This window comes from Dreissena polymorpha, chromosome 5 (genome assembly GCF_020536995.1).
Source record: "Dreissena polymorpha isolate Duluth1 chromosome 5, UMN_Dpol_1.0, whole genome shotgun sequence".
Classification (NCBI taxonomy): Eukaryota; Metazoa; Mollusca; class Bivalvia; order Myida; family Dreissenidae; genus Dreissena; species Dreissena polymorpha.
The window spans coordinates 123,944,247-123,963,093 of NC_068359.1; the positions used below are offsets into that span (position 1 = coordinate 123,944,247).

The 18,847-nt window shown below is 34.2% G+C and overlaps 2 protein-coding genes across 2 annotated transcripts; both read left to right on the forward strand.

The window, feature by feature from the left end:
- Positions 1-1,468: 1,468 nt before the first annotated feature.
- LOC127831605 (splicing regulatory glutamine/lysine-rich protein 1-like) lies at positions 1,469-7,006 on the forward strand. Its single transcript, XM_052356583.1, has 4 exons — positions 1,469-1,541; positions 3,127-3,398; positions 4,474-4,646; positions 5,671-7,006. Exons 1-4 carry the CDS (start codon positions 1,469-1,471, stop codon positions 6,419-6,421), a joined length of 1,269 nt encoding a protein of 422 aa, XP_052212543.1. The 3' UTR covers positions 6,422-7,006.
- A 9,231-nt stretch (positions 7,007-16,237) lies between these two features.
- On the forward strand, positions 16,238-18,272 carry LOC127880813 (uncharacterized). The gene is made up of 2 exons (XM_052428262.1): positions 16,238-16,550; positions 17,524-18,272. Exons 1-2 carry the CDS (start codon positions 16,265-16,267, stop codon positions 17,829-17,831), a joined length of 594 nt encoding a protein of 197 aa, XP_052284222.1. The 5' UTR covers positions 16,238-16,264; the 3' UTR covers positions 17,832-18,272.
- The last annotated feature ends 575 nt before the right edge of the window (positions 18,273-18,847 follow it).

Below are 18,847 nucleotides of genomic sequence, written 5' to 3' on the forward strand. Positions count from 1 at the left end.
ACAAGCATGTGAATGTTGTATGTACATTCCAAGTGATGAAACGTATGTATTTGTTACTGATGCATACGTTTTATAGTGTATCAACCATTGCTATTCAGTGTTAAGTATATAACTTATTTTTGTCAATTCAAAAATAAATTGCTTAAACTGTATGAAATTAAACATATTTTTTACGTATCATCGTAGCAACTTACATGTTCTATGATTATGAGTTTTCATGTAATGTCTAGAAATTTATAAAAATGGCGATATAAACTCTAAACAACAACAGTAAATTAAGTTGAAAAACAAGAAACTGTAACTTTTGATGAGTTCACTCACAAAAACATATGGTATCAATTAATTTTCGAGAATATAATACTTGCTCATTGCATATATGAATATTATGTTACAAAGAAATAATGACAAGTTTCGAGTAACAGTCAGTTTAAAGTACCGTTGGCACATTTACTAAAATGGAAAGAAATCTGAAGCGACTCGTCTTAATCTAAAAAGCGCAAGTAAAATAAACATGAAAACAATTAAACACGCTTAAAGCAAAAAGAGAAAGAAATCTGAAGCGACTCGTCCTAACCTAAAAAGCGCAAGTAAAATATACATGAAAACAATTAAACACGGTTAAAGCACATATTTAAAAGGCAACTGACACAAAAATTAAATCCTTGAAAAACACAAACATCAGGTTTGTCTGAAAACTATTACTGGCAAAATAAGCAACACGATTTAACCAAATATTGTATTGCTGGAAAACAATTTTAAACTACAAAAAACTTAACTGTACATTGCGACGCCAGTGTAATCCAATAAGAATAAAGGTTCTGAAAAAGATCATTATTTGTACAGACCAATCACTTTATTGAGCTGTGTGATAAAATTATTCACATCAATCTTAAACACACGTATCAATATCGTGAAATATGCCTTTTTTGGCAAGGGTCATACGAGTTTCTTTAAACATTTTAAACAGTTTTCAACATGTTTGTCTTATACACGCTGATTTGTCGTCTGCTAAATTGTCGTCTGCTGAAGTTCTAAAATTAGCATTTTCTTCGATTTTTTTTCAAGAATACTATCAGAATAGCAAACAGTTTGGATCCTGATTAGGACGCCACGTTCTGTGGCGTCCTCATCTGGATCCAAACTGTTTGCAAAGGCCTTTTAAATTCGGTTCCCGCACTGAAAGAGTTAATTGTGTTTTCTTTGTATTGCAATTACCCATAATATGTGTTGTAGTATTTTAATGATAGCTTATAATTATATATACGGTATTTGTTAAGCTGTCCGGTTGTCGAAAAAAATACTGAAATTGTCAGCTCTATAAGTGAGTATTTCGGTACTCTAGACAGTCAAATATTTCCTTGTTTGAAATGGCGCAAACTTTGCATTTCAGAAAGCTTTCATCGAGAGCCTCTCGACCTGTTCGAGCAGGAGACGGAAGACACGATCGACCTGATCGAGGAGAGGCCGGATGGAGCTGCGTGGAGACTTCATGTCCTTCGATGACGACACCAAGTCACTGCGTGCAGAGTCCCGAATGCTAGGTATGAGCCTCATTCTGGGAAAACTGGGCTTAATGCATGTGCATAAAGTGTCGTCCCAGATTAGTATGTGCAGTCAGCACAGGCTAATCAGGTTAGACTTTTTTCCACCAAGATTGGATTTTCATTTACACGAGAGAGAATTCTTTTAAACGAAAGATTTCGTTCATGCGGCAAGTATCGTCACTTATTTGCCTTTAAGAACTACACAGGCTGATCTGGGATGCTACTTTACGCATATGCATTTACTGAGTTTTCCCCAAAATGCGGCTCATTTTATAAGTAGCAAACATAACCTTTGAATAAATGCAGTTTTTGCGAACACCATGGTTCAAATGAAAACGCCGGCTAGCTCAGTTGAAAGAGCGAAGCCCTATAAATCAGAGGTTCGATTCCCGACCCGGCGATATAGATGTTGTTATTGGTAATTCAATATTGTGTTTGACCATGTTCTACTACTCTGATTCAAAAAGAGCAGTTGTAAGATACTGGCTAATGTACTTGTATTAATAGGTTAAAGCTCATAGTCAATGGGGCAAGTATGAAAATGTGTTTCAAAAGAATATCTAGAAATTTCAAGTCATTCAGGATAACAATAGCCAATTTTGAAATTGAGATATTAAAGGTAAAGGTCACAGGGGCATGTAATTTAAAATATCTTTATAATGGCACATATACAGTGTGCAGGATCACGTGACTTTGTGGAGTTCCCTCTTTTAACTTTAATATATGTATACACGACGGTTAGTGGTGCTTTATTTAAAATAACTTAATTATTTTTAAGAATTTCAACTAGCGCATAAAAGACAGATGTTTATGCTGCCTGTGGCAATGTCAAATACAAATGTACATCGGAATTACTTTCTTTAATAAGCATGTGTTCTTGTTAAAAAAATCGGTTTTCTACTTCTTTCATCGCACACTGTTATGTTCATGCAACGTGACATTTTGTCAACGATTTTAGACGCATTCAAGGATTTATCCTTAAACCTTAAGATATCGGCACAAACTGCAAGAAAATCTGTCTTTATGCACTAAAGATATTTGCAACTGTATTTCAATAACTTGAGATATTTGCGAAAATAAAGTTCTTAACGGTATATTTAAATTCTGTCCAGTCCGTGTATTAGACCCGGGAAACCCCGTTGCTTCTGCACTCTGTTATACTACTTTCCTGCATGTCAGAGAGCATATATATTTTATAATTATCTTTTGCAATCATAGCTCCGCTCTTATCGTCGGATGTATTGGAAAAGAACTTAAGTATACATTTATAACAATATACATGTATGTAGTCCATGTAAATATATATAAGACAAGACATATCACAGCTCCTTACCTTATTTTGTCTTTAAACTGGCTATAAGGCGTTGAATGTTGCTGATATTAGCTCGTCGATTGTGTGTTTTCCTTACTGCTTACTGTACAACTCAATAGTTTACTGTTTAAAATATTAATATTGATATACCTTTACGAATTACAAATACATATATCTCACTGCTTCATGTGCCACATGCAAAACGGGTTTCTATCAATAAATTTCAATAATTGCCTGATAACTGTTATATTGCAACGGAATCTTTCACAGAAGACCAAAGGAAGGGATACGAACAGGAGTGTGTCGAAAACTACATGAAAACGAGGACTTCTGATTCCCGGCTTTCCGTTGTTGACGAGAAGGAAAACAGTCGTGCAGTCAGTGACTACATAAAAAAGCGCGGGAAACGGCGGGCGCCGTTGGCAGACGAAATCAAACGTAGTCAGAGCACAGACAGACCTTTGGACGTCCCTCGTCGGTCCGACAGTAGCCTGACCACGCGCAGTCTACCGTCGCCGGCGACGCTGAGAACCGTGGAAGAGGTGAATTTCCATCGTGTGTTTATAGCATGTATATTTAAGAAATAATATTTTTCTATCATGGTTTGTTGTCGAATAACCCACAGTAAGGAGTATAGATGCGTAGGAATTAAATCACGAGTGCGAAGCACGAGTGATTTGATAACACGCATCTATACAACTTACTGTGGGTTATTCGACAACAAACCATCATATAAAAATATTATTTCGATTCTAACACGATTCTGATTGATTTGGTTCAAGCTTTAGGACGTGAACTATATTTTTCAATACCCCGCCCTTCTTAGTACTAAGTTCACTATTTAGTGACGTCATTGAATTTTACAAACATATGACGTCATTTTCATTCATAAATATTTTGCAAATGACGTCACTTTCATTGAAAACAACAATCGTAGAAACTTAATGACGTCCGTGTATTGATGCTACTAAAAAGCTGACATGCTATGAATGTTTTCTGAATTACGTTTCCTAACAAATAGCATTCTTTGTAGGCGTGGTTATGCTACTTATCACCAAATATACAATTTGTTGTTTCATTACACTTGTATACATGCTACATTTATTACCTTTCTTTTAGAGCGGGTTTTAGCTCGTGCATTTTACTGCAACATTTTCTTTATTTATTCGGAACTATTTTCGAAACATTAAGCTCCGCCCATAAGTTATTGCAGAATAACCCACGCTTGATTTCCTTCTTTGTCTACAGAAAATAAGTCGCGTGCCGTGTTAGAATAATTGTTTTAAGTAGGGATGCAACATGTCACAATTTTTAAACCTATTTTTGTTATTAACCGGTTAACCGAGCAACCTTAAAAACAACAGCAAGAGCAAAATGACGAGAACCTATTTGTTTGCTATTGCTGTCTATATCATTTCCGTCAGGTCATGTTTATAGCGATTGCAATATTTGATAACGTGCATAGAACAAATGTTGATCCGATTTTTTGTTTTCAAAAATTTACAATCGATTACTAAATCACGAAGTTATTTTTTTTCGTAAAAAAGTTTACTATACAATTTCACAAAATACACGAATACTTGTCACTGAATACATGTGATGTTGTTTAACACTTAGGAGAAAGACGAGATAATGAACACCCTGACGACAGCAAATCGCCAGAAAGAGGCTGAGCGGCTACGTCAGTTGGAGATAATCGAAGCCAGACGCACGAAAAGACGTCAGCAAAAACAGACGACAGAGGAAAAAGCTCTGGAACTTCTTGAAAAGGCAGTTGCTATGGATAAAATGTTGGTATTTTGTTCTTAAAAGAGTCGACAGTCCACATGTCATGCGCGACCTTTTTCCCCGTTAATTTGAAATACTGTAAAACCATTACATTTCGTGTGGTACGAATTTTCGTGGACTTAGTTGTTCCGCTGAACCACGAATTCAAGTACCAACGATTATTTTTACATTTTTAATCCGAAATCGGTCCTTTCCGAATGTCATTGCCGACATTCTCTATTGTTTTCGGTTATCTGAGATATTTGATTGAGATATGCTAGGTAATACAATATGTTGTTTTCTTGATAAGTGTTTGGGTAATAATACTTTTTAAATCAAGCACGGAATTTAAACTGTACATCAACGATTGTTCTCTTTTACGTGACGTCGTCAAATTAACAGTTTGCAGATTTATCACATATGTCAATTAGTGCCAATTAAAGCTAAAAGAGACATAACGGCTTTCACACCTGTATTTTGGGGACCTAATTACTCAATTGTTACTACTAGGGGACCGATTGAGCAGAGAATTGCAAATATTGTAAAAACAACATTGATGGCAATTAGCGAGCGGGGACCCACAAGATCGCCGCTTATTCGCTCTTATCGACAATTATCGGCAACACTTTCATGCTTCAGTGCACATTAATCACAAGCCTTGCTGTCAACACACATTAGCAGATTATTCTTCGTTATTACTCTGGTTGTTTTAAGAAAAGTTTAATTATTATGACTGTCAATCTTCCCCGAAAAATTTGAAATCCACGAAATTACGTGTCAACGAATAAGTTGTTTTTTATTAAACCACGAAATTTCATACCGACGAATTTCTATACGTTTACAGTATCTTATTTTTTGATCATCTAAATGCAGATTTTCAAAGGTGTTTGTGATTTTAGAAATACCCATACATCGACCAATAATATTGGAACACAGTCATGCACAAACAACTGAAGTTATGGATTTCTTCAGATATCTGTCAGAAATATTGTCAAGCATTCGATGCATTGTACCTAAATCATTAACGTCACGATCTGTTTTTTACAGGCTTTCCGAACGAAAATTGGAACAGGATCAACAGCTGCAAGAACGACTTGAAGATGCGAGAAGAAAACGCGCCGAATCTCGAGTCGGTAACTACGACGACAGTAAATCCATGGACAGTAAATCGAAAAGTAGGTCTGCAGAAGGGAAAGAACTCAGAGAAGACAAACGAACTGAGAGACCACCTGAGAGCGATCGCATCGGTGAGAAAGACCGAACGAGTGAAAGGGACGATAAACGTGAGAAAAGAAGCGAACGGGAAAAAGATAAAAGAGATCGAAGTGACAGAGAGAAGGAAGAACGAAGAGGTGAGGGAGATCGGAAAAGCGAAAAAATCGAACGAACGAGTGAAAGTGACGGAAAACGTGAGAAGAGAAGTGAACGAGAAAAAGATAAAAGTGATCGAAGTGACAGAAAGAAGGAAGAACGCAGACATGAAGGAGATAGAAAAAGCGAAAAAAGCGAAAGCAAAAGTGATCGTAAAGACGATAGCAAACGTGACAATCGTGAAAGGACAGGCGAGAAGAGTAGTGAAAGCAGAAGTGATAGGAAAGACCGGGAAAGAACAGAGAACAAAGAAGACCGACGGGAAAGGTCCGACAGGGAACGATCTGATCGCTCAGACAGAAAAGAAAGGAGTCACCGATCGAGTAAAAGTAGTTCTTCTGAAAATAAAGATCTTGATGCGCCAAAGAGTGAGAAAGTTAGCAAGGAAGAGAAAAAGGCTTCTGACTACGACTTCACAATTTATTAAGAATTTCATACTGAGAAATATAATTATATAAAGAGAAATCGTTGCTTTATTAGTTCAAGTCAATTAACGAACGTCGACCAACATAAAATATTAAACGGGTAAATAAATTCACATGTTGTGTTAGATTACAACAGTTTGTGTGAATTTCCACAAAGATACTAGTGTTATTTGCAGTGTGATTGTTTTCTTTTTTAAAACGATGTTTTTTGTCTAACCATGTTTGCTTTGAAATAGTCAATGAGTGTCGTATGCTTGAGATTACCAACTTATTATTTGCCCCATGCACATGTGTCAGCTCATACGTAAAGCGCCGACTTACATTTTCTCCATGTACTCTATGAACGTCCATGGACGGGTTATGTTAGACAATTATAGGAAAACGCGCTCCTCTCGACAACTACCTCGAAAACATCTTAGTTACTTTCGAAATATGTGCGTTGTACTTTATTTAAATGTTGTTTCGTTATTTTTGTTAAAATGAAATTTAATTCTTATGATTTAGTACTCTTACCTTATTTTATGCTGTAAACGTATTCATGATTTTAGCACACACTATTTTAACAGGCAATTAAAACAGCCTAAAATAGAACTCCAATTTGTAAAACGAGTTTGCTGTTCGTTTGAACATAAAACTTATAAAGAATAACCTTGCATCTGCTTTATTTGATCTAAGGGCAATAACCATTATAATGTACGCCATATGAAGTAATCTATTGAAGATTGCACGTACAATACCATAGCATTGCACATAATATAATAACTGATTCATTTCAGACTTACCAATAAAATACTTTATGAATGATAAGTCAAAAGCTGTGTGAAGTTCCGGATAAAGCACCATTGGGGCCCATAGGCAATGTAACATGTGGAGCCTACGCACCAGGCTCCTAAACGGCATAACGCTTACCAGAGACCAATGCTCAGTCGATTTCACTCGTTTAAAATAAGCCTTCCAATAAAGCAATTGGCTTTTTAAAGTCATTATATAAGGCTATGTAAGTAAAATGTTAAGGATTTTACGATACACTTACATCACGAACATCATCTCTATGGCCGTCAAATTTTCTGGACAAATTACCTTGCATGGATCATTTATTAAATTATTCGTGTAGTCATTTATCGGTAGATTGTTTTAGATACTTTGAATGAACATAAATCTTGTACGTATAAAAGAGAAATGGAACTTGAACTTCAATACATTTTTTTAAAGTGAATGTTAATGTTTCTTTTCATATGCGCTGAAATGGACTTTTGATATGCGCATTTTATTTAATACACACAGCAGCAGTTCAAACAATTATTACATGTTTAAAATATATAAATGTTATTGATTTATCTATTTAAATACATGAGTCTATTTTTATGGTTTACTTTGCAGGTTTTCCATTTGAGTTTCTATTGTCTTTTCTTAATGTTTGGTTTAGTAAACAGCGTTTTTTTTTTCAATATAGAATATTCGATAAATTGGGTATGATTCAATATTGCACCTTATTCTCTTTTTAGGAAAATACCATACGAACGTTCTTATTGTCTTTATAAAAGAGTATTTCGTTTGGCACTTAGCCGGACCTTATGACTCAGTCACAAATTATCCGGTCGCTAGCCGATGTGTCCGATCTCCAGGTATCGGGAAGACTGGACACGTCGGAGCCGTCCGCCGTCCGATGAGTGACACAGTTTAATTACCAGATATTAACATTTATAACAATGTATCTATACCACTTGGTCCGTGATGTCAAGTTTACTCTTAACGCAAAAGAAATAATGTGCCCCACGAACGAATTTCAAATCAGTTTAAGTATCTTAATTGCACCCAGGGCATCAAATTAAGTATTTTATTGCGTTTATCTCATATTTGAATGTGTTGTTATTTTATTTTCATTTTTTGTGATACATGAATTTGTGTTAATAATAAAAATCATTCTTAGCAATTTGCTAGTGATGCTTTGTTGATTTTGTAAAATAAATACTAGCGATGTTTAAAATAACATCGACAGAGTACGGTGGCTGATTTCGGCCCTATCGTTTTCACATGCAGGCGGGTTAAAATGTCGCCAACACACCTGCTGAACGTCAAATACATGCTCCGATACAACAATTATGATTTTGTCGTTCTTTTTTGCTGACCAGTCTGAATGGTGGCAACATGACATAACGTCAAACCGACAATAATGACAAGTGACATTTGTCTTTCTTTCGTTTCGGCGTGTTCGTGAGTCCCTTCAAGGGAAACGAAATGCCAACAAGCTAGAACTATAAATATTCGCCCAGAAAGGATACTTATAATTCTTTGTATTCATTGGTAATGATGGTTTAGCGGCGTTCTGGCATGCTGTCGTGCTTTTATAAATCATGAAGGAAGGACACATACATTTCAAATTAATAATTAGAAAATTTGATGATTTTATCCTATATATTATACGATTTACGAAAAGATATATATTTTGTACTACCGGTATATCCACTGCGATCTGAGAAAACTCGCGGCTACGGACAAAATGTTGTGGAAGATGTAGGATTTTTTTTCTCGCCACTGCTGGGCAAGGCATCCAAAGTATAGATGGAATGATGAAACGGTTGGTAATATTGAGAGCCTTCACATATCCGTATAGGCTAAACAAGAAGATATCTTTATTATGTTAATGACAACTGTGTATACTTCACAATTTGTTATTGTTCTTTCATGTACCAAATGGCGGCATTTCGGTCTTTGCTCATGTAAGTGAACGGTCAAGTGTAAGGGATCATCTAAGAGGAAAATGCAGTACATTTTAACATTAGGAAATAAACCCAGATGCTATAATGGAGAGTTTACTTAACCGCCACATGGAATACATCAGAAAACCCATACAAACGCTTTGCTAACAAACCCACGAATTAAACTATTTTTCATTGTTCTGTATTTATTATCAGGATACAAATAACACGAAATAAATTATCTTTTTAACTCAGAAGAATACTCGACGAAGGAAAACAATGCGGCAACAGCAATCCATCTTCATGCCGAAACTGAATGTTGATCCTCTGTAGCAACAACATCTTAATGTTGTTATATACGTATTTACTAATCTCATACAATGTAGTGATCAAGATACCAACTACTAGTACTCGTCGTAGTTTATCTCGCGTAAGTACTTTACTTTGTGGGATGACCAATATATAAAGAACTGATATTCTATTTCGACCGTAGACTATGTGTATCGTGGTTATATTTCTTATGGATGATACAAAACGAAAAATTGCGTGGTGAAAATTCAAAACTTTAAAATTTAAAATGGATTATAACTAACGATTAAGAGATATTTTACCACAACAACCATTAAAATAGCAACAGAAATTATAATTACAATATACGATTCATTATTGAACAGAAATTATTATAAGATTCAGTATTGTTTAATCAGATCTTTCAAATGAATTGCATACGTTGTAACTCAAAATATTTACTTAAGAAACAACACATCATTTCCTGTCGGAATGGTATTGTTAAGCATGGAAGATACAGGGCAAAATGTGTACGTCTAAACACTACTACAACAAACGAGTGGAAAAACTGCTGCTTGTTTTCTGAGTGCTTGCATAAAAAGCTTTAAAATAATAATGAACCTTATACTTTATTAAACCATTTTATAAATTATATGTTTCATGCACCCAATCACTAGGGATTATTTTCAAACTAACAGCGTGTTACCTTTCTACCACATATGTAACACATATACGAATGTGAATATATGTAACATGATCTGGGTCGATAATGTCCGGTTAGACTGGATTTTCATTTAGAAGAGAGATTAGATGATACTTAACCAAACATTCCATTAAATCGGAAGTTTCGTCCCTGATAAGACTGCACAGGCTAATCTATGATGATACTTTGCGCACAATAATTAAGTCCGGTTTTCTCAGACTGCGGCCGGCTCATATTTATCATATTAAATTTACAATAATTAACAAATTATGCACTAGAAGGAATGTGAAGCTCCAGGCAAATATGATAAATGTCATTATCTGAGCCGCTTCGTGCAAAAACGGGTTTTATGCCATATCGTACCCCTAGAGCTGATAGCGCGCTTGCATACGGCACATACATAATGCCTTATATTTTAGTTAGTAGACGCGTAATTATTCATGCCCTTGAAAATTAAATAAAGCCACAGTCAAATGTTACTAAAATTTCCACCGTTGCCCAAATTACTTATACATAAATGTTACCTTTATTAACATACCCACCGACTTAGACATTCTGCTGTTCATTACTACAATCTTGCACGTGTTTAATTACTTCGGTTAAAACCTACCGTTAACCATCACATTCACATAACTAATGAAATGCGGCGTCATTATCGGCAAAAATCAAGCGTAATGCAATCATATCGCACATTGCAACTTATGAAGTGGATAAAGACGGATAAAATTAACAAGATGTTGTTTATGTAAAGATTTTGCTTTAAAAAAAAAGATTAAGGGTCTCGTTTTATACATCTATAGTGAAACACTTTCCCGGAGACTTTTCTCTGTTTGTATAAATTATAAGATAAAATTAAACATCGAGTCGTCAATGACAACAATGACATGCATAAATCATTGTTTTCAATGCGTGAAAAGATATCGTTCAATATAAGCACGAAATCGAAAACCTTCAGTACTGTGTATAATACAACATATTATTGCGTTAAATACATTTTATGTCACTAGATTATGTTTTTTTATTTATCGGCGGCTAAGTATTAATATACATGTTAATACAAGGAATGCATTTGGACAAATAAAAACGTCACACGAAAATAAATGAAATGAAGAAACACAGTTGTCATTTTAATTTTAGAGCGATTTCTATCAAACTAATCGATAAAGGCTATCAACGCAAACTTGATTAAATCAGCTCTTAATGTTAATCACGCTGACACCTGCATATACGCCTGTAAAGTGGGGTCTATGAAAGGCTGTGATAAACACCACTAAAAGTTGAGACAATGTGCGAATTGGAGACACGTCTGTCAAAGAAATTATTAACGAACGCCCGGCCAAACTGATATTGACCATTAACGAGGAATGTTTTTGCAGAGATGACGCGTGCGCTAATCTGGACTTTTGCTGTTATGTTGTGTATACTAGATATCATGTACCGGTATGTTAACAATGTTGTCATTTGTGGTTACTTTCTCTGATGAAGACGTGCTTCTCGATCTCATATTTGATATTAATAATGATTCTCGGACTAGATGGATTTACTGACGGGTAACACATTCTTTTTTTATTTAAAAGTTGCGGCAAATATATTCACAGTACATATACGAAACCTTTATAAAATAAGTTTAGAAATACCTATTCATATTATTTAATTATGTATGTCAAATACTTATTAAGTATTTGTGTATGAAACGCATAAACCGGTACACATATTATAAGAGCTTAATTTATCAAGAAATTCTTTAATTGCATAGATTAATTTGTAATTTTAATGGCATTTTAACATGTATTAAAGCGGGTGCCGCAAGAAAACATATTTATCGCCATATATCGCCATATTTAGACTTCAAAGTGAATTGTAATGGTTCGTATCGATTCATAATGTATTAAAATACTACACGGGTGATTATTAAACCGGTATATTAATCTGTATGTGCATATTTTATTTTATCTATATTGTAGAATAGGTAATCATAAACGTTAACAACCCATAAATAATGTATCTCCTCACCAATTAACTATACATTAGTATAAATTGTCTGCCTGTCTGTGTATTTAACAACAATAGCACACATTTTACAATAATTATAATAGTGAATTCAAATTTCCTTCGAGTTGCTATTTGTTTGTTGAAGCATCATTAAAACGTTTGTTATTGTACTACAATTATAAAATAGTAGAGTGTTTGTCCTTCGTTACAATTAATGTGTATGCGTCAAATATTTGTGCTATGTACACATTACAAAAATAAATAACGAGGTTCATATATTTAAAAAAAAATCATTATGGGCCGTTTATATACAAATAGCTCACCGAGCAATCATTCTTCAGGTTAAACAGCATTATTACAAAAATGCAATACTTTTGAGTCTCGATCCGGGAACATTGGTTTAATGCATGTGCGAAAAGAGTCGTCCCCGATAAGCCTGTCTGCTCAAAACAAAAAACCATTACAGGCGCAAATTGTTGTCCCTGATTTGCCTTTGAGAATAATATAATAATAATAATTTTATTTGTGCACATAACATAATACTACAATCCATGTGGACAGTTATTAACAATTCAGAAATATCACAGATAGTCACCATCATAGATAATAATACATACATATATATATATATATATATAAATAAATATATATATATATATATATATATATATATATATATGGTTTATATTCTATTACACTTTATCACACTTATTGGTCAAAATTAAATTATATTGAAATATAGATATAAAAGTGCACTGGATAACCCGTAAAGTTTTGACGAAAGATCGTACAAAACTTATTTCCAACGGGGTCCAAAGCCGTCACATGTAGATCTGAGTGACTTAATATTATATCATAAATTCGTAATATATGATGGAAAAAAGTGACAACGGTCTCACAATGTCATATTATGGTATTAAGAAAATAATTCTTAATTTTAAATACGAAAACACATCGTATGATGAAGAACTTGACAGGATTGCATAAACACAGTTTAAAAATGTATTACAAAATGGTTTACAGTTTAAAAATGTATAGCAATATAGTTTACATTTTAAAAATGTATTACAATATGGTTTACAGATCTAAAACCAAATGATAAAAAATTAATAATACAGATACTCTTGTTTCTCAACTTTTTCCATTTCTTCTAAAAAATGTTTCTTAACAAGTTTTTTGAACGTATTCATAGACTTTGTGCATCGTATATTTTTTGGCAAGTTATTCCAGTCTTTTATTGCATTATGGTTAAAAGATTTGGAAGTAAAAGTATCAACTGGATGTACGTGATAATCACCCTTATCATTAGCTCTAGTCCCGTAAGAATGGATATTACTACATTTAGTGAAATTGTTGTGCATATAACTGGGAGCTATATTGTCAAAAATCTTATAAACATGATTAAGTCGCAATTGTTTACATCTATATTCAATATTCAGAAATGTAACATCCTTAAAATCTGCAACAAGAAGTGATGTTCTACAATGGTAGTTATGAATAAAACGTAAAACTTTGTTTTGAGCTACCTGCAGTTTCTTTTTTAAAGTTTGTGTAAGACCACAGAACCAGGAAGATGATGCGTAGTCTAGATGGCATTGTATTAAGGAATTACAAAGAGTCTTCCTAAGGGACTTATTTAAAAAACTTGGTTGACGATATAAAAATTTAATTCTTGAATTAACTTTAATTAAAATACTATCTACAATAGATGTACCTGACAAATCTGAATCTAAAAATGAACCGAGATATTTAACTGAACTTGTAGATTTTATTTCCTGGCCATTACATGAAATAGTAAAATTTTGGATTTTGCTTAACTTTTTATTGGATCCAAAATGAATACATTCTGTTTTCCCAAGATGCAAAGACAGTTTTTATCAATTAGCCATTTACTGCAATTTTCTAGCTCTTTGCCTAGAACCTGGCTAATATAAGATGGATCTTTGTGGGAAAACTATCGTCTGCATAAAGAATAAGTTTGCAAAACGAACTAATGCTTGTGCTCATATCATTTATATATGCCAGGAACAATAAAGGCCCAAGAATACTGCCCTGTGGGACACCGAACACAACCGACCGGAAGTCCGATCTTGCATCATTTACGTGAACAGACTGAGTCCTATCAGACAAATATGAGCGGAACCACTCAACCGACTCCACGCCCATCTCCAGGAGCTTTCGACAAATGATGTCATGGTCCACGGTGTCGAAAGCCTTCTGAAGGTCAAGCATAATCATACCCGTGAACATACCCCTAGAGGTCTGTACACGAATGTGATCTGTAAGATGGATAAGGCAGGAGTCGGTAGAGTACCTCCCCCTAAACCCACTCTGATATTCGTACAAAATGTTTTTTTGACGAAAAAAGACTCCAGCTGGTTGCATATGGCGCGCTCAAGAATTTTTGGAACTATTGACAATATACTAACTGGCCTATAATTACAAACATCAGATCTATCATTCTTCTTAAAAAGAGGCTTAACTTTGGCACTTTTCATAGCATCTGGAACAGAATTTTTTACAATAGAGCTATTAATTAAAAATGTAATGTGAATTTTAATAAAGGATGATGAATCTTTCAAAAATCGGGCAGGTATATCATCTAAACCTGTGCTTTTCGAACAATTTAACTTACGTAATTCCTTGTGAACAAATTGTTCGGAGATTGTACGGAGTTTAAACGACTTAGCTTCAGGATTTCTTTTTATGTAAAAAGCTTTAAAAGCATCAGAGGCTACATGAAAACAATTTGGAGCAGCTGGAAGTTTGTCTACCAAGACGGCGGCTACCGTGGTAAAGAAATGATTATAATGATCAGCTATATTTTTAGCTTCAAAACAAAGACGGTCTTTTATTTTAAGGACAACATTTGGTGAAGATTTACTTGTGTCACCTTATCCTAATGATTTTAAATGAGCCCAGAGTGATTTTGGATTGTGTTTACTTTCTTCTAGCTGCTCGTGGAAATAGGTTGCTTTTGCCTTTTTAACTGCCTTTTAGAGTTTATTTCGATACAAACAGAATTGTTTATAAAATTCTTTTTCCCCATATTTCTTGAATTTATACATATATTGATCTCTATTTTTTATTAGATCTAAAATGTGTGAGTCAATCCATGGTTCTGTTTGTTGTTTTAAGCGCACTTCTTTAATTGGTGCAACCTCATTCAAAACTGATAAAAAAAGTGTCTCTAAATATTATCTAAGACTCTTGTGAGGATTCGGAAGTAAACATTTTATCCCAATCCTTTTGTTTTAACTTTGTGGTAAAATCGTCGGCATTATAGTTCTTCATGCATCTAACATTGACAGTGTTATGTTTAAATATTTTCCCTTTCGTCACTTTTCTAGTACAAAAGATCGAAAAGTGATCGCTTAAATTCAAAGGAAGTACGCCAGACTGAGATATCTTATCTGTATGACTAACTAAAACATGGTCTAATAAAGACTGAGTGGTGTCTGTTACTCTTGTAGGATCAGTTATCAGTTGTGTAAGAGTGAATAAGTTAAGCAATTGACTATACTTAGAAAGAAGACCGTTCTTTTTCTTCAACTGACAGATGTTAAAATCACCCAAAATGAACCATTCTATATCACTTCTAAGTTTGGCTAAAAAATTGGACATGCTGATTTGGGACGACACTCTACGCACAAGCACGAAGAGCAGACGCATTTCCCAAAGCGAGGAATATTTGTTTACGATTGTTCTTCATGATATTTTGTTAGCAAGTATCCAACACAACTGAAAGCTCTCTTTGATAAACAGGAAGCAAGTCGTCGTATTTTGTTGTTTCTTCTGTTATTTCTGAAAAGCCTTATACAATAAGACAAATTGAAGTCTACCGGCTCAATTATTTTGGTAAAATAGCCAATTTTTTACGAAAATAACTTTTTATAATGTACAATTCAAACTTACAATGAAATACAATGCAAACTGTATATGATTTACAATGCAAACTTGATATGATATACAATCTAAACTTGATATGATATATAAAGCAAACTTTATATGATATACAGTTTAAACATTATTCGATACACAATGCTAAATTTATTTCAGGTAACATATACTCAACTGGTGATTAATTTTGCTTTTTTGTCACTGCCGGTATTTGTTTTCAGAATATTGAAGTGTGATGTTGAATTGAGAACCCTACAAGAAAAATGAAATCAAGCATGTGTGATGTTGAACTACACTTTTCTGTTGACGGTACAGAGACGGTTGAACCGGTTCCAGAGTGCCTAAAAGATGTATTCCTCACAGGCAAGGCTGATGGATTTAATACAAAAATTCAGAACAATGTTACGCTACCAAAACGTTATGCGAAGTCGTTGTCAGTGCCATCTGCACCTGAAGGGACATCAACAGAGTCTGGAAAAGCAGACGACAATTATAACCGTGCTCGCGACATGCGTACAGCTATAGAATGGATAAAGCAAGAAATTGTAAGTAAAATATGCAAACCAAATTTTCATAAAATGAAATACATGCAAGTGAAATGTAGGCAGACATATACATGTATTTATTTGTTTTCAAAAGACACCACATAACACGCATGGGAAAATCTTTTAAAATAAAGTGATAATACAAGAACGCATTTATATAGCGCTAATTGGTCTTTCTGATTTGAATCCACGCCTTGTTTCAAAAGGCAAATGTTCCGCTTTTAAAAGTAAATGTGCATAGTTTAATCACATGAATATGATTTTAATAATTTTAACGAAATATTTGTATCTGAATTGGATATATATTTCTTCCATTTATCATTTATGTTTATTTATTGCCGATAATTCTTCGTATACCGGTAAACGAATTTGTTACGGATGTTCTTTACAAGACGAAAGACAGCAATACTAAACGAATAAGTAACTTAGTGAAATTCTGCTAAACTCGGGCAACCAAGTGTCATGTTTGTAAGATCGGATGTACAGATACATCAATTAGCCAGATTGTTTTTACGAGTTACAGATAGGCTGTCAATATTCCGTGTTGTCTTACGACGCACTGGCTGACAAAGTTGTTAATTGCCATCCTCAGTGGTAGAATTTTGCTGTAAAAGCAGGAGAAGCGTGGTCTTCATCATCAACATAATTAATGTCGTCGTCGCGTCATCATGATTTTCATAATAATCACACTCATCATTAAATATGAAAACAACTAAGGTTCACAAAATGAAATCCACAATTATCATTAAATATGAAAACAACTAATGTTCACAAATTGAAAGCCACACTAGTAATTAATATTAAAATAACTAATGTTCACAAGTTTATGAAAGTGAGTACATTTTGTTCAAGGGTTACCGTATTGCACAATTCTTAAAGCAAAATTAGTTTTGTTTTATATTTCCGACAGAGGCCATTGTTCAATCATACAGTAGACGTTAAGAGATTATTTTGTTTGTCATCATTTTTGCAGGCAGTCATGAAAGAACAAGATCGCGCGCTTTGTAGACTTTTTGTGTCTCTACGCTCAAGTATTCTACAACTGCAATGCCAGTGTGATCTTCACAGCTCGACCTCTGATTTGAGCACGGATACCCTTGACAACAGCTCCTTCTCCTTGGATGAGCGGAGAGACAGCCCATGTTCGAGCCCCGGTGGCTTTATGGCCAGTCCGGTCCTTGACCTAACCGAATTTAGGTCAAGGAAATCATCATTATTGTTAACCCAAGAATGTCGATGTGCGCCGATATTGAGAATTAAGTGGAAAAGTGACGACTACTTATGAAATAGGATAGAAACCCAGTGACTGCTGAATCAAAAGAAACAGTGCATGCTATAGGCTACACTTAAGCCTAAAGCATAAAGAAACTGGCATAGTCCAAAATATGAATTTGTTGGTGCTTGTACACAAGCCATGTATGTATTCAAGTTCATTATGATAAATAACAACGAGATAAAGTTGCAAAGAATCACGTAATGCAAACGCGAGTTTTGTTTTGAGGAAAATATAGAAACACAAAGACAACATACTCAGATGTAAATATAAGACAAGTGTCTGTAATATACAGCTTACGTAAATCGCTATTTGTTGCAGACAAACAAAACATGTCAATACATGCCTGAGTAAGAAATAGCTGTAAGTGACAACCTCATTCCTCAAATTGTTCGGATTATAGTTATTCCCCAGAAAGTTGACCACAAGCATGTGAATGTTGCTATGTACATTCCAAGGGATGAAACTTATGTATTTGTTACTGATGCATACGTTTTATAGTGTATCAACCATTGCTATTCAGTGTCAAGTATATAACTTATCTTTGTCAATTCAAAAATAAATTGCTTAAACTGTATGAAATTAAACATATTTTTTACGTTTCATCGTAGCAACTTACATGTTCTTTGATTGTGAGTTTTCATGTACTGTCTAGAAATTTATAAAAATGGCGAGATATTCTCTAAACAACAACAGTAAATTGAGTTGAAAAACAAGAAACTGTAACTTTTGATGAGTTCACTCACAAAAACATATGGTATCAATTAATTTTCGAGAATATAATACTTGCTCATTGCATATATGAATATTACGTTACAAAGAAATAATGACAAGTTTCGAGTAACTGTCAGTATAAAGTACCGTTGGCACATTTACTAAAATGGAAAGAAATCTGAAGCGACTCGTCTTAATCTAAAAAGCGCAAGTAAAATATACATGAAAACAATTAAACACGCTTAAAGCAAAAAGAGAAAGAAATCTGAAGCGACTCGTCCTAATCTAAAAAGCGCAAGTAAAATATACATGAA